Source organism: Zonotrichia leucophrys, chromosome 3 (genome assembly GCF_028769735.1).
Source record: "Zonotrichia leucophrys gambelii isolate GWCS_2022_RI chromosome 3, RI_Zleu_2.0, whole genome shotgun sequence".
NCBI lineage: Eukaryota > Metazoa > Chordata > Aves > Passeriformes > Passerellidae > Zonotrichia > Zonotrichia leucophrys.
The window spans coordinates 79,351,244-79,372,378 of record NC_088172.1 but is presented as its reverse complement, the minus strand read 5'-3'; the positions used below and the strand labels follow the sequence as shown (position 1 = coordinate 79,372,378).

Here is a 21,135-nt window from a genome sequence, read left to right as displayed (position 1 = left end):
GACAGGAATGCCATCCAAAACCACCATACAGTTTGTTTTCTAATTTTGTCATTCCACAGCTTGCACAAGGAGCAATTTTCTGTCTGGTGTCTAAACAAAAGTGGAAGTCTTGTGCCTGAACTCAATTGTGTAAATGATCCTTTGGTATTATGGGATGTAGACATTTTCCCGATTTTCTTAGCTGTGTACTGCTCCTTCCCATAGCTCTGTGGGATGCCTTTTCCTTTGCACTTAGTCCTCTGTGTGTTCCCTTGGCATTTTGTGTTGCTAAGAGGTTCCTGGGGAGAGTACACGAAGTTTAGAGGATGCACCTCCCTGGCAAACCTCAAAGAAATGCTCAGGTGAGGTTTACAAGGATCTGTGCCAAAGCTCTCGCTGCCTCCTGGCCCAGGGGCTGCTCGGGCTCTTGGCTTTGCCCATCTTCTTCCACACGCACCTTGGGGAGAGCCACAGGATGGGTGTGATGGATAAAGGGATAGCTGCCCACTTCAACCTTGGTGCATAATGTGGCATGAAACACACTAACCTGATTTCCAGCCCTGCGCTGCCTGCAGCCTACAAGACTTCTTTTAAGCTTTTCAGGGTCAGCAGTACTGTGGGAGGAATAAAGGAGGGTGTGAACTGCCAATTTATGCACCCAAAACTAACAGAGATAACTATTGGAGAGAGAGTGTTTTTTATAAAACAGTGGTGTTTAAAAAGATATTTATGAAACACTGCCAGCCAATTTTAGGGGAGTTTTGTGAGTGGGAAAATGGAACATTCTACAATTTTTTTTTTAATCATGTCAATTGGAGGAGTCTTCAGAGAGAAGTGGAATGAATCTGAATAGTGTTAACAGATGAACAGAGCAGTTCAATGAGAGCATAGGGGCTGTTTAGCCACTTATTATTATTTTTGAAGTAACTATTTTAAAACAATTACTCTTCATTAGTATTTCACTGTTACCAGGCATGGGTTTAGAACTTATGTGGGATTGTGGGTAACTTTTTGATATCTTATTTTTATCTTTTTATGTAATATGAAGTTGCTTGTAGTAAAAAGATACTGCCACTACTTGCTAACTTCCATCCAAGATTACATTAGATCTAATTAGATTTGACATTGTCACAGCAGGATTGCACCATAAGTCATTCTGTGCCATGGAATGACAAGAAGAGTCATTTTATAGTGAGGGTGCTCATTATGGACAGCAAGGAGCAGTTTGAGAAGGGGAATTATAGGACTGGAATACATGAATTTTGCATAGAGTTTATCATTCCCATATGAGTAGAGTCCCTCAGCCTCCTGTAATGTGTATTTTTTGTTTGCTATCTCAGTTCCACTGCTGACTTCCATGAAGGCTGTAATGTGGGTTTGGATTTGCACTGGTGCTGCTGGGTATCTGGTGCTTCTGTTTTTTCTTCATTATCTTCATTTTGTTTTCCTTCTCCCTGCTCAACCCCCACTTGGTTCTCAGCTCCCAGTGACTGCATTAAGAGTAAATACTCAACTTCTTGAATTTTAAAATCCTTTCCCTTGCAGTGAGCTCCAAACTAACTGGAATGGCTTTATGGTATTGAGCCATTTTATAGCCAAAGCCAGAGTTTCTGATATTACAGACCATGTATTTACATTGGTCCTGGCAAAAGCCTCTGGCCACTTACACCAATGTGTCCCAGCTGGTTGTGTAAAGGCAAGCAGCAACTGTGTTTTGTGAGCCTTAATTTTATTAGGGCTCTTTCAGTATTTGCTGTTTTCTCATGATGATTCAGCTTTGATGACCAATTCAATGTGAGAAGTACTTTTCAATAGGAAAGAAAAAACAATTGTGGTTTCAGAAAAAAGGTTAGATTTGAGTGCGATGCAATTTAAAAGCTCAGAAGCTTGTCAGTGAAGAGAGTAAAGAAAAGTCTTTGAAACCTGGATTCAAACCTTTCCCCTTTGTTGCTCTAATTTTAAATGTAAATAAAACTGGAAACACAAACAGAAGAGTAAGTTTTTGAGAGGAACCTGATACAAGCTACAGCTTTAGCTCATCTGAAGTATTATAAACCCAGGTTCGTTCCATGGAAATCAGGACAGAGATAGTTTTCAGAGTGACAAAACCAAGGTGTCCTGGGGCTATGAGCTGTAGAGTTCTGTGGAGGTGGAGGCAGGGAAAAGCTGACTCAATACCTTGGCGTTCAAGCCATACACAAAATAGTCCCATCTTATGTGCCTTCCTTGCTGCAGGGGGATCCAGGAGATGAATGCCATGCTCTTGCTCTGTTTGTTTTACAGTATTTACATGTCTGTCTTGTAAAGACATGCTTGTGTCTAGAGGACTGGGCCAAAGCTGTCCTTCCATGGAGTACACAAACCTGAGGATGTCTCTTAAAAGTAGCAACAGCACAAATCAAATGTGGTGGTGGCACATAAAGCCATTCTGAGAACGGGACATAAAACCTGGGCTCTGCCACTGACAGCTGTGAGGTGCTCCAAGATGTGACCATTCCTTGCAAACCTCCCAGATTTTAAAGGTTTATGAAAGTGTCACATTTAGTTTGTGTGCTGCTGTTCTCTGTATTACAGGTTATTATAAGAATTTCAGAGGTAGGAAGATGCAGCCAAGACTGTCAATGTCTTGTAAACCAGAAGATAATCTTTGCTTTTGAATTAATTTTTATGTACTTTATTTTTAACTTACCGTGTTTCCTGTAAAGCTGTGTGTGATGGTATTTCCAGTTGAAATAAAGCATTTTTCTTCCACCTCCTCATTAGAGAAAATCGTCTGCACAATTTGATGACCTATTTTCATTGATTCAGGAACTTGTAAAAAATCCAGCCTTGCCTCAAAAAGATTCTGAAAAAAAGCTCTAGTTTTGGAGATCATAGCTTTCTTTGTGTAAAATCCTACTTAGTTTGTGGTTACTTAGTCACCCAAGTAACCTAATCCATATGTCAGAGTTTTCAAATGATTGAGAAAAGACTAAGTAGATGAACTTTTTTTTTTTTTCCTTTTAACTGCCCATAATTTCTCACCTGGCATTTTTATTTGTTAAAAGCAGTGCCCAAACCTTTTTGTGTATTTTCTTAAAGTGTAGACGTACTTTTAAACCTGGTGGCACCAACCACTACCCCCCTCACATGTATTTGATTTTCAGTGGTGGTTGTTGGGAGTTTCTGCATGTAGTGGGCAGATTGAAAACTTTGTCAGTAACTAAAGTTGATACCTTCTATTAGAGATAACATGCAATAGGCATAGGAGAATTTGCAGTGCACACACTGACATCCTTAGGAATTTTTGTTCCAGTAGTAGGACAAGGCAGTTTATTCTGAACATGGAGATATTTCAGAATGTGATCCGAAGTCCTCTATAACTCCTCTTGTGTTTGGAAGCTTATAATTTCTCATTTTGCTTTTTTAATTCTGTTAGTTTGAAGACTTGAGCTGATACTGCCCTGCACATGTGAGTACAAGACTACAGTGATCTGAATTTTAAATATTTGCTTTTTTTTCTTGCACAAGAATAACAGAGTTGATTGGATATCATCCAGAGGAGCTGTTGGGTCGTTCAGCGTATGAGTTCTACCATGCCTTGGACTCGGAAAGTATGACCAAGAGCCATCAGAACTGTAAGTCACTTTCTTATTTTTCTTTGTTGTTTGCATGTCAAGCATAAATTGTGGATCCCTCAATACATAGTTGAAAATACAAGTGCATCTTGTGTGTAGATACTCTCAAGAGCAGTATTTACACCAGGTAACTGTGCTTGTCTAGCTGAAATCTGCTGCTGATCCTTCCAGAGGGTCTGGGTTCTGCTATAATTAAAACTAAATTTGGATGTTAGAGGGAAGAATCACTGTCTCTCTAAGGTACAGTGCAAGGTTCAGCTGAAAATTTGAAAAGCTGAGTTAGGCAATTCTAACCTGGTGAGAAGGGCATTTCCTGGTGGCCAAGAAAATTGGGATTGTTCAAAAAGAAAAGAGAAGGTATTGGTTGGGTTGACCTAAATGTGGCCTTCCAGTACCTGGAGGGAGCCTACAGGAAAAATGGAGAGGGACTGTTTACAAGAGCATGTCGTGACAGGAAAGGTGGAATGGCTCCAAACCAACAGAGAGTGGGTTTACATGAGGTATTAGGAATAAAGTCTTTAGTAGCAAGGTGATGAGGCACCGGAACAGGTTGCCCAGAGAGGCTGTGGCTGCCCCATCCCTGGAAGAGCTCCAGGCCAGGTTGGATGGGGCTCAGAGCAACCTGGTCTAGTGAAGGTGTCCCTGCCCATGGCAGGGGCTGGAACTAGATGATCTCTAAGGTTCCTTAAAGATCCTAAGCCATTCTATGATTATCTTTCTCATGTGCTCTTGGACGCAGCAGACAGAGCAAAAAGGGAAATTGGAAGAGCTTATTGCAGTGGTTTTTTGAATGTCTCTCTTTTGCTACCAAACAACAACTATCTTCTCCATCCAGAGTAGATGTGCAAGAAGGTTTCTTAAAGGGATATTATTATACAAATAATACCTACTGCCAGAAACAGCTGCTTCTTGTTATGCCTATGGGAACTGCCAGTTTTAGCTATTCTTCAAGTAAAGTATCTGAATTATTCTGGGAGCAGAGATCAGATCCAAGATCCCTCTCTTCAGCAGGCCACACAATTTCCATCTCTTTCACATCAACTGTCTTAAGATAATTGGATGTAAATCTTCAGTCTCTGTCCTTAAGAGTTAGTGCTTTGGCTGGAGACAAGGTATTGCATTAATGTACAAATGACATTTCCCACCCTTGGCTGTTACGGCCCCCAAACCAGTTTATTGGAGAGTTCTAAGCAGCACATCACTAAAACCTCTGCAGAAACAAAGCAAAGCAGCTAGACTGGAAGATCAAAAAGCAAACCCCACACACCTTGGAGTTGCTGTGATGAAGGCCTCTGTCCTCAGGAAACAGCCCATGACTTAGATCACGTCTGTAGGGAATTGGCCACCAAACAGACTTACAGAAAGTATTTCTGTACTTCCCAGAAAAAAATTGCGGCAAAGAATAGTTGTCTGACCTTAAGGGGTTAACTCCAATGGCAAAGATTCAGGACAGCTTTAAGCTGAAATGTTTCTTGAAAAACTGTTTGGCAGTGATGAAAGTTGTGTGCTGTAAACCAGTGTTGATATGAATCATCCTGTTTCCAAAGCTGCTTAAAAGAAAAAAATAGATCAGCCCATACTCAGTGAGTTATCTGGGCATGTAATTTTTTTAATTGTTTCTTAGGTAATATGTTAGTGTTTTTACAAATAAAAATATTAATAAATTATAGATAGGATGTTAATATCCATATCCTGTGCTGGGATATTGAAATTCATCCTGTGAAATGGGGGTGTGCTACACTGGTGCTTTTGAATCATTGAGCTGGATTTCTAAGAATGGGACGCTGCTGGGAGGGAATAAAATGGGAGCTGGCAATCCATTTGGTAACGGGAAAGGGAGGGTGAGCAAACCCATCCAGTTAATGAAATGGGAGCACTGAGTTACTTGTCCATGTAAAGATTTCTGGAGAGTTTCTAGTACCCACTGTGACCAGGCATTAACAGATGTTGCTTCTCACTCCAGCAATTCAGTTACCCTCCCATAGTGCAGAGTGTGTGTCCAGGTGCCATTTGTGCCTGCTGAAAATGGCCATGTCCTACAAACCTGCTGCAGGGTACAAGGTCTGATCAAGAAGCAGAATGAGGGCAAGAGGAATTCTTGGAGAGGTGGTGTTAGACCAGCAAAAGTCCTCAAGGCACTGTACAGGTTATAAGTGTTTAGGATCAAATTGTTCTATAGGATTTATGATAGCACAGGATCAGCATGGATTATCTTTTTACTGTTGGACCAAAGTCTATTGCTGTGATAAATGTGATTTCCCACAACAGAACCATGAGTTTAAATCACCAGCAAATCTGACCCCTTTAGTTTTTCTAAGATAAATAATTCCCACATCTTCGGGGACCATCAAGTCAAAGAACAACCACAAAGACGTGACAGCAAGCTGTGACTTTGCAAAACACACATAAACCCTTCAAATAGGAAATGCCTGGGTTCCATTATGTGTGCCATTGAGAGGTATAGAGCTTATACAGACCTTGCTCTTCCAAGCATGTGGCTATACAGAACTTACTCATTTTCCCTGGCCACATCCTTTTGTACCTGGAAATAGCCACCTCAAAATTCATGTTCAGCAGACTTGTATTTATTAAACAATAACTTGTATTAGAAGTCTGCTATGTGTAGAGTATATCTCCTTGCAATTATGCAGTCATCAATTCTGACAGTGCCCACCAGTTAGCAGAAGTTCAGCAAGCCTTGCAAGAGAATCATGGTTTTGTGTTCTATTAAATTTGTCCTTGCCTTCCCCCACTCTCTCCACACAAAGATAAGGAATATAATTGGAGACTATTTCATTGACATGTAACTAGTTCTGTAATGTATATATACAGGTAATGTATACTTTTTAAAAAGTAAAAAAAATCAAGAGAGAAGTGAGAAGTTCACTCTGAAGGCAGAACCTTAAATGTAGCATTGATAACAAAGTCAGCAGTTACAAGTGTATTAGTAATTTATGAGATTACCCCCTGGAGGGATTCTGCTGTACTTTATTATATCAGAACATGACATGCTTTGAATAATAATAATAAAAAAGATTAAAGCAGTAAAAAGCTTCTTTGTAATGTAACAGGCGCCTACACTGTGACTCTTATTGATGAGCTGATGATTAGGAAACAGTGTAATTATGTTTCACAAGCAGAGCAGAACAGTCCAGTCACTAAAACACTTTGAAATGAAAGCCTTTTGATTTTGTTCCACCAGAAGTATTTAATCAATAAAAGTAATGTTCTACTTTGTCTAAATAAATTAAATGAAGGATGATTAAATACTCCTAGGAAGAAAACAAACAAACTTCAGAAACAGAAGGATAAACACAGCAACAATTATCTGCAAAACAGTTGTTGTATTTCACAGGCCTGGAGTTGTACATTTGTCTGGTGGCAATGTAGGAGAGGCTGACAATAGCTAGCTTCTTTTAGTGGCCACGCTCACTAGGAATTTTTCTGTAAAAAGACCACAGTATCAATTTTCCAGTCCTCCCGAGTCAAATTGCATTATTTCTAGGGCATTAGTTTGATGGCATACTTCTTTTGGATGTAAAAGCTGTTTAAAAGGAAAGGTTGCCAATGTGTAGTCAAAGGTTTTGTTCTGCCAGTTCCCACTTCTGCTGCTGCTCAGTGTGAGTATGTCTGCTTACAAGTACAAGCTTTTATTAGTGCAAGCACTGCTTGTCTAGTCCAGCCCAGATTTTTTTGCCATTGATTGACATTTTTCCTTCACTGACAGCTTTGAATTTCTAACAGGCAGGACATCATAAAACCTTACATCTCAGCAGTCCAAATCTCCGCACTGAAAACTTGCTATCTGCAAATATTGCAAAATATTGGGGAATAGCAGGGCGACAGATTTCACCCTTCAAACATTTAGAAGCTTTAAACCCAAGTTGTACTATTGTCAGTTTATAGTTTGAGAAACACAGGAGAGTTCAAAAAAACAGAGTTAAATGAACATTACTTGATTTGGTCATTTGGATCTTGGTTTCTTCTAGGCTGCTAATTCCAAGCTCTTGCTTGGAACAGCACAGTTCAACCAGAGGGAAAAATGCTGTAGTTCAGCTTTTTTTTTCTCTAGACAAAGCAGTTCTCTTTACTATTCTTATTTATTCTTATTCTTTTGATACCTTTTTAAGACTGATAGTAAGATAGACTACCATAAGGTCTTAATTTTTAAAAAAATCTTACTGAATATAGCTTTTAAACCACCTGATTTTTGTATTTATTCATTACCTAAATAAGGAAACTATAGTTCCCTCAACAAATTCACTTTTCTACAGATCAATTGCCAAGACACTCCTACAGTGGCAACTCAAGAAACATGCAGTCAGCAGGCATTATTTTGAGAGTTGAGATATTATATTAATTTTGTTTCATTCCACATTCTGATCTGAAGATTCAGACCATCTCAAAACTCAAATGCCAGAATTCAAATTTTCAATCTTGAGCAGAAGCCTCAAATGAACAGCCCCCTTCATGTTTCAAATGGATGAATTTTCCCAAAGTTAAGCACATCCCTTGTCCGTAAATGCTTCAGTGCACATCTGTGTAATGAAAGCTCAGAAGTGGGTGTATTTAAAACAAGTGTTACACGTTGTGTATTCCTGTAATGATGCATTATTTCTATCTCTGCCCCCTTTTCTCAGTGTGTACAAAAGGTCAAGTGGTGACAGGCCAGTACCGTATGCTGGCCAAGCACGGGGGATATGTATGGCTGGAGACCCAGGGAACAGTGATTTACAATACCCGGAACCTGCAGCCCCAGTGCATCGTCTGCGTCAACTACGTGCTCAGGTGGGTTCAGGGCACACACGTGTGCATTCACGTGCTGCAGAAATGCAATGTTTGGAGGAACTTTTCAAGGGTCTATTTATTCAGCGTTGTTGTTCCAAAATCAGTTTAGTCATGTTTGTTCAGTCTTGTTTACTGATGTTAGACATCGATGAAAAATGTGGCGTGCCTGTTCCCATACGCGCTGTTGAAATACGCCACAGCCTTTCTGCTTTGCAGAGCGGCTGCTGTGCTCGTACAGCAGAGTGTACGGTCTGCACTGAAGATTTTATTGTGCAACACAACTGCTCATGTGTTTTGTTTTTCTAATGCTGCGACCAAGAGATAAAACTAAGTAGTAACTCTATCGTATGTTGCTAGGAGAAGCTGTTTACAGCCTTAAAAATCAGGACCAATCAGAAGTTTTGCCTTCATTTGGCAAAACTCAAGATTTTTTGCTCCTAGTTGGGGCCAAAATAGGAAATACTTACTTGAGTGATAGTCTGGGTCATTACAGCCTCAACTACATCCCTTTAAAAAGCAGAGCAACAAAGCCCTGAGTATTCCCACAGAAGTCCTGACCACACTCTCTGCGTCATCCGAAATGGTGGTGCTCAGCAACGCTGGAACTGTGCCTCGCCTGTCGAGAGCCTGGCACGCAACCGAGCGGCCAGAGTGCTCCTATAGCCCCAGCTTGTGCTGCCTACTTTATCCACATCTTTCATCTTTATGGTACAAAATGCCTGAAAGCTGTTCTCTCCTTAGTGAAATTGAGAAGAACGATGTTGTGTTCTCCATGGACCAAACAGAATCACTCTTCAAGCCTCACCTGCTGACAATGAACACTGCCTATGACAGCGGCATCCCTGCGACAGAGAAGAGTGACTTCTTGTTTACTAAGCTGAAGGAAGAACCAGAGGAACTTGCTCAGCTGGCACCAACACCTGGTGATGCCATTATTTCCCTGGATTTTGGTTAGTATTTGTATAAATTATTTTTGTACAACAAAGAGCCACATGTGAGCCTGCATTTAGAAACTTAATAGACAAAGTCTGTTTGCTGTGTGTACAAATTGTGAGTAATGGCTAAAAGAGCCCACATGCTCACACCAGTGGAAAATTTCTGTGAATGAGAACAGGATCAGGCTTTCTTGCTGACTAAATAACGTGCATTAAGTCTATGCCAACTTATTGTCATGGCAACTAGGAGCAGTGTTTACTTTAATGAATAGCTGCAGTTATATCATAACACTGCACCAGCTAAAAGTATTCATTAATATTGTTAAAACCCCATCCAGGAACACAGAAGTTTGAGGAAGCCCCTGCCTTCACCAGTGCTGTTTTGACACCAAACAAAGCGTGGCCAGTGGAAGTGAAAAGCCACCCTACTCAAGGTGAAACACTGACGATACCATCCTTTACAATGCCTCAGATTGCACCTGGCAGCAGTACTCCAAGTGCAAGCAGCAACAGTAGCTGTTCCACGGTAAGAAGAGCTTAAAAAAACATTAAAAGCATGATATGTTTTGTATCCAAATCCCATCAATATATATAGACAACATTTTTGTGTTGGCAGTCCTGCCTCACTTCTTATTAGCAAGACCAAGAGTATCTCTATTCTTCCTATACTGCATCATGCCTTAAGAATTAATAGCAAAACTATGAAATGGGAACAATATCCTGGCTTCACACTGCAGTCCTCATTGATGCCCAGCTGTCCCTCTAGTAATTACTGTAACATAAAAAACAACTAGTAGGAGAACATGCTACCACCTTTCATGGAGTTAGCCTTATATAAAAAGCCAGTATACAGTTCTGTGGCCACTGGGATCATTGCCCCAGAGCCATCCTCCTTCTGTTAAGTAGAAGCTGTAGCTTTTAGGAAGCTTAGCCAAGTCAGGCTTTTGACAGCAGCTCCTTGGAGTTTCCCACTGAAGAAATGAATCTGCTTCTGTGGCACTGCCCCCAGGAGCTGGAGCCACTCTTACCAGAGGGCAGCCAGTCTTCAGGAAATCACAGAGGTATCGCTAAGCATCTTCTTTCTTGACAAAAGTACTTAATGGTGTACATTTCTTGTTCCTGGTCTGAGCTGCCAAAAAACATTTAAAATAGGATGACCGCTAGATGCCTGTAATGGGTGCCTATGTTTTGCACTGACGATCTTGTGTCAGAAAAGCTTCTGATAGAAGTGGACAGTTTTGGGTTCTGAGCCCACTAAATACACCATCTGCCCATTCACTTTTCATAGGAAAGATCTGTTACTGAATAACAGCATGGCATAAATGACATGATGCTAAGCCAGCATTGTGGTTGTCTTCCTGCTTAGAACAAATTATTATTTCCATGCAGCCCAGCAGCCCAGGAGATTATTACTGTTCTGTGGATGAAGATCTTAAGATCGAGGTGATTGAAAAGCTTTTTGCCATGGACACAGAATCAAAAAGTCAGTGCACCTCCCAGGTAATGAACTCTCTCTTCTAAAAGCCACCAAGATCAGTCTCCTACTAGTAGTAGACAGTACAGCTGCTACTTGTGTTGTGCATGCAGATATTGGGATACAGCATTTAAACTGCATTTGCACATGCACACCAAATCTTTGATGCACATTAACAAAACAGTGCACTTCCAAAAGCTGCCATGTCAATCTCTGTCCCTAACTCTCTGAAACACGAGGTTTGGAGTGTCACTGTGGTGGCACTGCTAATCACCAGAGATTGCAAAATGTGGAGGCTTCTGTAGATAGGATAAGGAATATAAGAAGCAGCAATTTGTTTTTAAATGCAGCCAAATGACTAATGAGCAAACATCCTTTCTAGGACAAAATATAAATAAACTAATTCTTGCAAAACACCCAAAGGAGAGAGGGGTCCCCTCATAGCACACACCTCCTTTAACTACAATAATGAAAACTCATTTTAGATATATGCTTCTTCTTTTGACTCTTGAAGGTTTTCAGAGAGATCAGAAAATTACTTACACATAAAGTAACACACAGTCTCCATCTCCTGCATTCTAATAATGGTGTAAGTGTAGAAATTTCCCCAATAAATAAATGAACCCACTATTACAACATTACGGCAAGTGAGCTAGTGAATAAAAGGTGTGGGCCTGATTCAGCTTGCTTAACTTTAAATACTTCATTGAAATGCTTTGTGAAGAGCTTGTGCTTTATAGTCGAGAGAAAGGAACAGGCACCACTGATTGGTAGCACAGACCTCACACTCATCTCTATTTATTAATCCTACAGGAAGTTTGGGATGCTGCTGCCCAAATTAGGTACTTCAATTTGCTAACACAATTTGCAGGCTTAGGTAGGCTGTAATCCATGTTCTGAAGAAATTTCATCTAAGTCTGGACATAGAAATGAAAGCAAGAGAAAGAGCAGAAGATAGGAGAGAAGTGTGGAGTAGGATGAAACTCACTGCAAGACTTCACATGTGCAAACTTCAGTATTGTCAGATTCAGTATCTGCTTGCTCAGGTGTGTCCCACCACATCAGCTGCTTTTGGTGGGAAAAACAAGTATTATAAAAGTGCTGCAGGGGTGTTATGAGCTGACTGGGCAGCCAACATTGATTATCCTCTCTGTTCGGCTCTGGTCAAATGCCAAGAGAAGTGAATGTGGGTGTGACTAGTCCTCCTAGGGAGAAAAGAATACAGATTTAAGTGTGATAATGTCCTCCTGGCTAAATTTTTTCAATCCTTGCATTTTTAGACACCTTTTTTAGTGTAGCTGAATTGTGAGAAAGTTGTGTTTTTTATTTTAACATGAGAAAACCTGAGGTTGAACTACATGCCATATGTTGTAGAGTCTTGGCAGACAAGTTACTCAAAGCTTAGTGAAACAGCATCTACTTCAGATCACAGGAGGATCTGGAGGCTGCATGCAAGCTGCTTTAACAAATATTGCTCCTCTGGGAGGTTTTTTCCTTCAGTTTGTTGTCTTAATTTTGCTGGTGATGATAATACAATGAACATGTATGCTAGCATAGAAATAAGACATCTTTAAAGAGGAGTTGGCCAGTTTCATTAGGTAAATTTGGCGTACAGTGGTTTTTCGGCTTTGCATCTATTAGTATTCCATATCACACTAACTGCCACAACTATTACTAATTTATAGTCTCTTTATGAACTCCATCTTTCCACAGACTGACTTTAATGAACTGGACCTTGAAACCTTGGCTCCTTACATTCCTATGGATGGAGAAGATTTCCAGCTCAGCCCCATCTGCCAAGAAGAAAGTCCTCTCTGTGAAAGTGCACAAAATACCCAGCAGCATCTAAGTAGCATGAGTACCATCTTCCAACCCCTCGCTCCTACTTCACAGAATCAGTTCCTCCCAGAGAAGTACTGCCCACAGCTATCAAATGAAAAAATTAACTCTGGTCATGGGTCCCTGTCATCGGTGTTCTTCAACAATATGAATAGGTCATCATTGCCACCATACCATGACCAAGCCAGCACTCCCCTGTCTTCAATGGGAGGAAGATCAAACACCCAGTGGCCACCTGATCCCCCATTAGAATATGTTCCTGCAAAATGGAGACTCATGGATAAATACTCAGGATCCCTAACAAGTTCCCCCTCGGGCCCACCAATAACTTCTCAGAGAGTGCCCATATACAAAAAAAGGTATGTGTTTCTGTATTATAACTATGTATATTTACAAAAAAAATATTTTGGGAAATGAGAAAGGTCGTAATCTTGAAAATTAATTTTTCTCCATTCAGCTGAAACAATTTGTTGTGATAGGCATCAGACTGCAGCTCTGGGGAAATTAATGTGGTGCTCTTCCAGTGGCAGTGAGTCTGGAGGAAGCAGAAGTGGGCTAATTTTTCATTGCCTGTAAGGATAGGCAAATGAATTTCCTGCTGGTCCAGTTAAAATTACACCAGTAATTTTGCAAAGCATGCTTGACTTTATTTAAGAACAGTACCAAAAAGATTTACTGGTGCAGCAGTAGCAGGGACGGACACACACATACTTTCTTACCTTGCATATATTTTCCGCACAACAGAAAATGGGGAAGAGAGAGGAACGAAAGTACATTATTGCTGGCATATGTAAATACTACAGCCAAGACTTAAATTGCAGGCTCTATTTCTACAACCTTTTTGTTTGCTTTCTTACACATGTGAACAGTATGTGATAGATGTAGATCAGAGGGCACAGTCCTAGAAGTTGCCTCATAGCTAGAAGTTTCTCTGTAGCTCTTGACTTTTCAGTGTTGCTCATACTGACATGTTCAGGAGGTACATAAAATAGCAATGGTCATTTTTAAACACGGAGCTGTGCAGTTTGCTTTTTGGGATTTCTTATTGGCAGAAATACCAGTGTCTTGTGTGTTCATACTTAGTATGTAAAGCAAGGGACCATGCATGGCTCTCAAATCCAGCTCTTAAGAATTACATTACTTTCTTTTCCACAGCATTTTTTGTCTGCCTGGAGATCCCTAGAGGCTGTTTATGCTAAACTTTCATAAGTCTTTGATCCCAAACGTCAAAAGTTTCTAAAGATGGTGGGATGACTAATAACAGGAAATAAAAACATTTGATGTTTGAGATCTGTCCACTGGCAAGTCTCAGACACTTTAGATGTCTTTAAATGAAAGAAGAATCTGTATAAGTGAACCAGATTATTTTGATTTGCCTTCCTGTGCACTCACAAAGATGTCCTCTCCACAGGCCCCTGGATGCTTTTGGACAACGAGGCATAGATATAAACCCAGCAAGACTTGCTCTGTCTAACAGTTTGAAACTGAAGCGACAACTGGATTATGAAGAACAAGCCTTGCAACAACTGAGTGGGGTAATCATAAGAAATGCATCCCCTTCACAACTTTGGACTCACCATGGTCATCAGTGTAATTGTTTGTTTTGCTTCCCTTCTCATTCTAGGGAGATCCATCTGTCATTAACCCATCTCACTTAATGTGGAAGAGAATGAAATTTCTCAAGGGGGAAAACTGTTCCTTGGTTACAGAAAAGAAGTCTCTCAGCACAAGTGTTCTTACTGGTAAGACAAAAGAAAGTGGTTTTGCAATGTTACATATTGAAACACCATTTTAAGACAGGTTGAATAGGGAAAAAAGCTCTTTCAAAAGGAAATGTAAATAAGCTCTGTAAATATTACACCAAGCTAAAATTAAAGACCAAGTTAGTGCTGAACAATCTAAAGGTACATTTGATAAATACTGTTTAGTTGGTTTCACGGATGTTCACACACTTGCTTGGGAGGGAACAGAAAACAGCTTGATGGAGCTGTGTTTACCTCCTGCTGATCCAAGGTGTGAATATCTCACACCTCATCTGAGATGTGAATATCTCACATCTTAGAGATAGAACAGATACTGCTTCTCTACAACACTGTGTTTCCTTACACAAACATATCTTGACTGCAATACTACTGCTAGAGCTGGGGCTATTTCTAGATTTCCTTTGTCATAACATGCAGATTTGCCTATGCTGTAACACCACCACACTGATGTTCACTTTGCTTTGGATCAATATTATTTACTATAATTATTGCCCTGGCTTCATTTAGCTTTTTCTTTTTCTCTACTATTTAAATAACAGATGAATTTTTCTGTAACTCGAGAGGTCTGAGCCAACCAATGAATCAACTGCAGCAACAGCAGCAGCAGCATCAACTCACCTGTGACAGTCCGGGTGAGAATTTGAAAGCAGGAGCGTTTCCCCCTCTGTTTTACAGTTCCCATTGTCAGGACTACAGTGTCCAGCCAGCTCATAAAGCATCAGGTAAGAGCTGTCAAACACAGAGATTGGAAAATGTTGGTATTTTGTTCCAATACTGATTCCATGAAAAAGAAAAAAGAAAAAAAAATGTGGAGGAGAAGGATGATAAAAACCAAAATACAGCACAAAGAATCAGTTTTGTGGTTTAGTGTGAAACTGTAATGTTTACATTTGTAATACATGAGAAAAATATTTTTACCCTCCATTTCAGTTAAAGTTAACAACTTTTGACCTTAGAGGACCATTCATCCTCCATCCGTACTCTTGTCTTGTGATAGAATTGATTATTATATTGTACTAAACAACTTTGCTGCAGCATTGATATGGAGGTTTGAAGGTTAGACTCTTAACATGTGCCTTCTAAATGTTGGAATAAGCAATACAAGGGGACATGTGTCTGTCCCTTTTAATACATGAGAGGAGTGGTGTCAATTCAGAAACCATGTCTTTTAGTACAACTTTTCCCATCTGCACCAAAGGAGTTTTTCTCAGAACAATCTCAGTTTGGGGGTGGAGGTGAAAAACTGCCCTTGTTTGTGTGACACCCTTGCAGCAGTTTAAGGAGGGGCAGAGCACAGGTTTGCTCTAACACTGGAACTGCCGGTGGTTTGAGGCGTATTGACGTAAAAACAGAATGAAACTGCTGTAAACAGAAGAGGTGGGAGGAAACAAGTGCTCTTTCTAGTCTCAGCACCTTCGCTGCTGTGTTCCAGGTCTGACCAGCCGCCTGCTGGGGCCCTCCTTTGAGCCCTACCTGCTGCCTGAGCTGACGAGATACGACTGTGAGGTGAACGTGCCTGTGCTGGGCAGTTCCACGCTGCTGCAGGGCAGCGAGCTGCTACGGGCGCTGGACCAGGCCACCTGAGCGAGCCCGCCGGCGCCGCGGCCGCGCTGCTCAAACAGCTTCTGGTTCAAATGTATTTCTGCAGGTAGACAATTTCTAATACCAGTACACTTTTACAGGATTTTACTTAGATATTGAACCTGTCCACATTACCAAATAGTGGCCTTTTGAAGTTACTCACTTTATTATTCATATTAAAGAAATACATCTACTGTATTTTCTCTATTGCAATTAAAGTGGTGTTTAGAGAGTTTGATTACCCTCCCCTTATCTCATTACCTGTAATTTATAGTCTGAATTTTTTTTTTTCAAATTTCATGCTAATAAAAAGCTGTGGTATAAATGCCTCATCATGTGATACTTTGGCTGCAGTACTGCAAAGATATATTTTTATTGCCAAAGATGGATGAAACAAATTTGATCTCCAACCACAGTTTTTTGTTGATCTGCCAAATTAAAATCCTTCGAGTCTTTCTGTTTTCCAGCATTTATTTTATTGTAACTTTAATAACTTTTGGAAAAGCATACTAAGGAAAAATCCCAGCCTTCTGCCTCCCATCCCTTTCCTTCATTTTTATACACTTTGTTGAAAGAAATGTGAATGGTGAAATGCAATGTTTGTGGGTATCTGTGAAAGTTGCACGTTTTAAGCTTTTTTCCTCAGAAGCAAGCCACGTTCTCAGCTGCCTTAACCTGGTTTAGCTCTACAGCCAAGGGAATCCTACAGATTTGTCCCAGTGGAGGATTTAGGCCTGTGTTTTCATTTGTGTTGAGGTTTCTTGTTTTGTTCTTTGTTGTTGCCTTTATTTTTTACACAAAACAGACTTTTTTTTTTTAATTATTATCTCTCTCTGGGTCAGTTGTTAATCATCTCTTGGTACTTTTGCTATATCTATGACACAACTACTTTAAGAGCTGTTTCTGCTAGGAACTTGTAGTATTTGTTATGCTGTTGCTGATATTTCAGGAATCAGAGCAGTGGCCAGTACTAACACCTCTGATTAATGTTACCCTTTTCCATTTTATATGCCAGCTAGCAATATAATTGCAGTATTGAATCAAAAAATCTCAAAATAGTATTTTCCAGAGTATTAGGCTGGCTCGGTTGTAATTAGACAAAAAGAATTAGGGATTGCATAGTGAGATGAATATCCACCTGGGAGGTCCCTCATTTTTACTTGCCTTACATTTTTCAGTAGCTAGAAAGTCATTAAAAGGCATCCAGACATTTTCAGAGCTCCTTTTCACCTATCATTAATTGTCATGCACATATTTGAAAAATAGAGCTTTGAATGCTTTCAAAGGGTTTTGAAAATTTAAATTACAGCATTTCTAAACAACAAAAAAATAATACAATAAAAGGCAGGTGAGCAGTTCTGACTTAAAAATACATAAAAACTTAGATCTGTTTTGGGATCTATCTTGTTTCCTCCACTGGTATAAATCACTGTAGATTCACTGAAGAAAATGAAACAGTGGCAAAGTACAAAAGGTAAAAATCTGGCCCAGAAACTTAGAAAAAATATATATTTTTGAGACTTCTGAGTCTGCTGAAGCCTGGTGTATAAAATTGCTTTATTTCATGCACTGACACTTGCATAGAGAGAGCCTTGGGTTCATAGAGCACTTCAGAGTTCGCTGTGCTAAGCAAGTCTTAACCACACATCCTTAGAAAAGCTTTTGTTATGGGTACATGATGTAAAAAAAAAATATACTTCCTATTGTAGGCAATCTTTCAAGAGTTTATTACCAAAAATAATCTACTCATAAAGTGAAGTAATTACTGTGTGAAAAAATTTATTGTAAGCATCAACCTCTGATGAAAATTGGCCATCCACATTTGACAAATTTGCAGTGGCACAGACTTAAGGCTTCAAGGATTAAAGACACTTGAATACTGCTCTTCTGTTCCTTATTTGTGTAGTTTCAGCATTAAAAATGTTATACCCTAACAGTTTACTAAAACACTCTGAAAAAATATTCTATGTCTTAATATTAATCATACTTTTTATCATAATTATTTCATAATCTATATTGCTGAATTCTTATTGACAATATTATAACTGTATGGGAACTTTAACTTGATAAGGAAATGTATTTTGACACTGATACCTTATTAAAGTATACTGATCCTAAATTCTTTGTGACTCATTTGCTATGAATTTGTTATTTGTTGTATCATTGTAAAACAAAAGTATTTATTAAATTATTTATAGAAAATAAAGGTTTGCATTGATCTTTGAAGACTGAGAGAACAATCAAATGTTACCCATGTTTGAGAGCTGGGAAGGAGCCTGCCAAAGGTCCATACTATCAGCTGCTTTGTAGAGTTTACCTGGCTTCCCTCAAATGAAGAAGCAATGCCCTGGAACCAGACCACTGCCCTTCTGGAACTTGTCCTGTGGCACAGACTGCTGCTTCTATTTCAAAACTGAGGAACTGAGGGTGCCTTTTGTAATGCTATACTTACCAAAAAAAAAAAAAAAAAAAAGAGAGGGAAAATTAACTCCACCAAGTCACAGTTCAGAGGCTGAATTTCCACAGTTCCCAACCTGAGTTTTGGTGGAGAAACAGAAGCCATCATATTCTAGCAGTCTTGGCAAACCCCTGACTTATGGGCTTTCCCCATCAAATCCTTCCAAGCCTCTGCTTCACCCTGACAGTAGTCATTAATCCCAATGCTGCTGTTAAACAGGTCAGTCCTTTTCCATATAGAAAATGCCAGTTTTGCCTGTGCAAAACACATAGTAGGAGGACAGACACATTAAAAAATAAATTTCCAAACATGCATCTAAACTTCAGTGCTGTATGGAAGCTGTTAATGCTTGATCCTTATGATAACTGATAATTTGAAACACGCTGTGCCTACACAGCCAGTGTGCTGCTCAAGCAGCAGCAATTCTTGTGAAGAGGCTGCAAAAGTGGGCTATTGTTACCTCCTTTCTCAGACAGGACACTCTGTAGGAGTAGAAACTAAATCCTTGCCTCTAAATCTGTTGCAATTAACATTAACTATACAGAACTCTCCCTTTTAAAGTAGCCAGTCAGTCTTTGTCTAAGTGTCCCTAGGAGTAACTCAGATCCTAATCCAACTGAGTATTGAAAAAAGTAACAGGAAAATTAATTGAAAAAACCAAAAAACAATCTCTGAAATAGAGATTAACCTGTTGAGATCAACTTCTATCTTTTGAAGAGTGCAATAGCTAACTGTTAATATAAATTAGTGCTGTCAGGCATTATTTTTTGGGGTGTCCAAACAGCTGATTGCTTACACACTCATGCTTAAGAGGGTCCTGCAGTCACCATCCCCACGTTCAAATAACTGAAGGAATATATTTGTAGTACCTTGAGCTGCCTATTTTCTTTCCCCCTCTAAACACTTCCCCCAGCTAAACACTTCTCATGTTAGTGAGTTTTAGTGGGTTTTCCTTACACATATGAACATTCTGGGCAGCTAAACTCTGACAGTACAATTTATATACCCCAAAGACCCAAACCACCCTGGTCAGAAACACGATGCAACCTATGAATTAATAGCTGAGTTTTCTTCTGCTGAACAGGGATTTATGGCAGCTTCCTAATTTTCTTTTCTCCCCAGTAGGCCAGCAGAAGTGCTTAAAATTCAGCGTACATCATCTTTCACTGCCTAAAAGCACCATTTCTTGGCATCAGACTTTGTATCTCTAACAGCACAGCACTGATCCCAATGATGTTGTTCAACACTCATTACATTCTACTGAAAAATTGGCCTGTTTTGCCAAGCTCTCATGACTTGGGCTGGTCTCAGCCTCTGGCTGATTATCAAGTCTATCATCCTTTTAAAATGATCAAGCCATCATTTTTCCTGGAACACAGAATTCACTCAGGTAACATTCATGATATTTATCAAGGAAATACTTATAACAAAATACAATAGGAAATTCTCACCATGTGATTACTAATAAAAATACAAGAAAGCCCAGAGAACTTGGATAACAAAGTCCAATTGTCCTTTCACTGGAGACACAGGCTCCTAAGCCATACTGAAATCTGCAGACACTACGTGATTCATCACACTCACTTGGAGCAGCAGGCAGAGCACACAGAAAACTAACACACAAATGCTCTGGTTCTAGGTGGTAAAGGTTTCATCTGTTACTTCCACCTGAGGAGCTTTATAAAGTTATTCACAGACATGCCACATACCTATGTGTGTGTATATATACACTTTATTTTTTTTAAAGAGCTACAGTGGAGAACAGGAAACATTCTTCTACATCTAAATAAACAGCCTATTTTTAATTTCCCCTCCAACTCCTAATTATAGGCTTCCCAAGGGAGGAAGAAATAATTTCTAAGAAAAAAATCAAGTCCTTAGCAATATTTTATTAGGAAAAAGTCTGTCACACATCCCTGTCCTGCTCCCTTAGCACAAACCAACACACAGCACAAAGGCTGCCTTTTGGTTTCCAGGGACTGCATCTGAGCCCACTGTTGCCCGCAGGGAAGGCAGGGTGGATTCTTTTTGCTCCAGGCTCAGTTCATTGATATTTCCTTCATTAACTGGCACAACAAAAGCACCATCAGAAGGCTCCAGTAATTGGGACATAGCCCAGTTTTGGGTGTTTGCATTAAAAATGTATTTGAATACACAATTTTTTTTTTTAAGTGAGAAACACCTTAGCCACATTTTGCTGTTATTTGACTGAAAGCCAGCCGGAAGTTTTGGAAGCCTGTGATATGCCACAGGTCTCACATGGAACATTTTCCTTGAAGAAGTCCTAAATTCCTGTAATCAAGGAATTTAGTTACTTAATTCTCTTCAGTCATGCCTCCCGGTTAGGAATGTGGTTAGGATGTCTCATTAGGGAGCAGCAGCGAATTCCTGAGCCTGGCTTACAAGGACTACCTGCAAGCCAGCCAACACCAGCATTGACATGCTGCAGGCAGCAGCAGCTGTGTCACACCTTGGGTATATCTGATGTGGAAATTCCTGCATCTTAACTTCACTTGTGTTGCATCTCAAAAAACCCAACTCCCCCAGACTCCTCACTTGAAAAGTCTGTGTTTAGGCCTTGGAATTAATAACAAAACCAGTAAGCTAGATCTTCAAAGGCACCAGCACCAGAAACCAGAGTGACTTTGTTGCAGGCATATTTTAATATTTGGGATCTGGCTGTTGATCTTTGAAGGACTGG

General features: G+C 39.9%; 1 protein-coding gene across 1 annotated transcript in view; it reads left to right on the top strand.

Moving 5' to 3' along the window:
- EPAS1 (endothelial PAS domain protein 1) overlaps positions 1-18,182 on the top strand; it is a 76,938-nt gene extending 58,756 nt beyond the window's left edge. The window contains exons 7-16 of the mRNA XM_064708953.1: positions 3,490-3,596; positions 8,237-8,384; positions 9,126-9,334; positions 9,658-9,845; positions 10,709-10,819; positions 12,507-12,991; positions 14,044-14,167; positions 14,257-14,374; positions 14,935-15,117; positions 15,828-18,182. Of these exons, the coding sequence (XP_064565023.1) occupies positions 3,490-3,596; positions 8,237-8,384; positions 9,126-9,334; positions 9,658-9,845; positions 10,709-10,819; positions 12,507-12,991; positions 14,044-14,167; positions 14,257-14,374; positions 14,935-15,117; positions 15,828-15,979 (1,825 nt within the window). The 3' untranslated portion in view covers positions 15,980-18,182. The remainder of the gene's footprint in view (positions 1-3,489; positions 3,597-8,236; positions 8,385-9,125; positions 9,335-9,657; positions 9,846-10,708; positions 10,820-12,506; positions 12,992-14,043; positions 14,168-14,256; positions 14,375-14,934; positions 15,118-15,827) is intronic.
- The last annotated feature ends 2,953 nt before the right edge of the window (positions 18,183-21,135 follow it).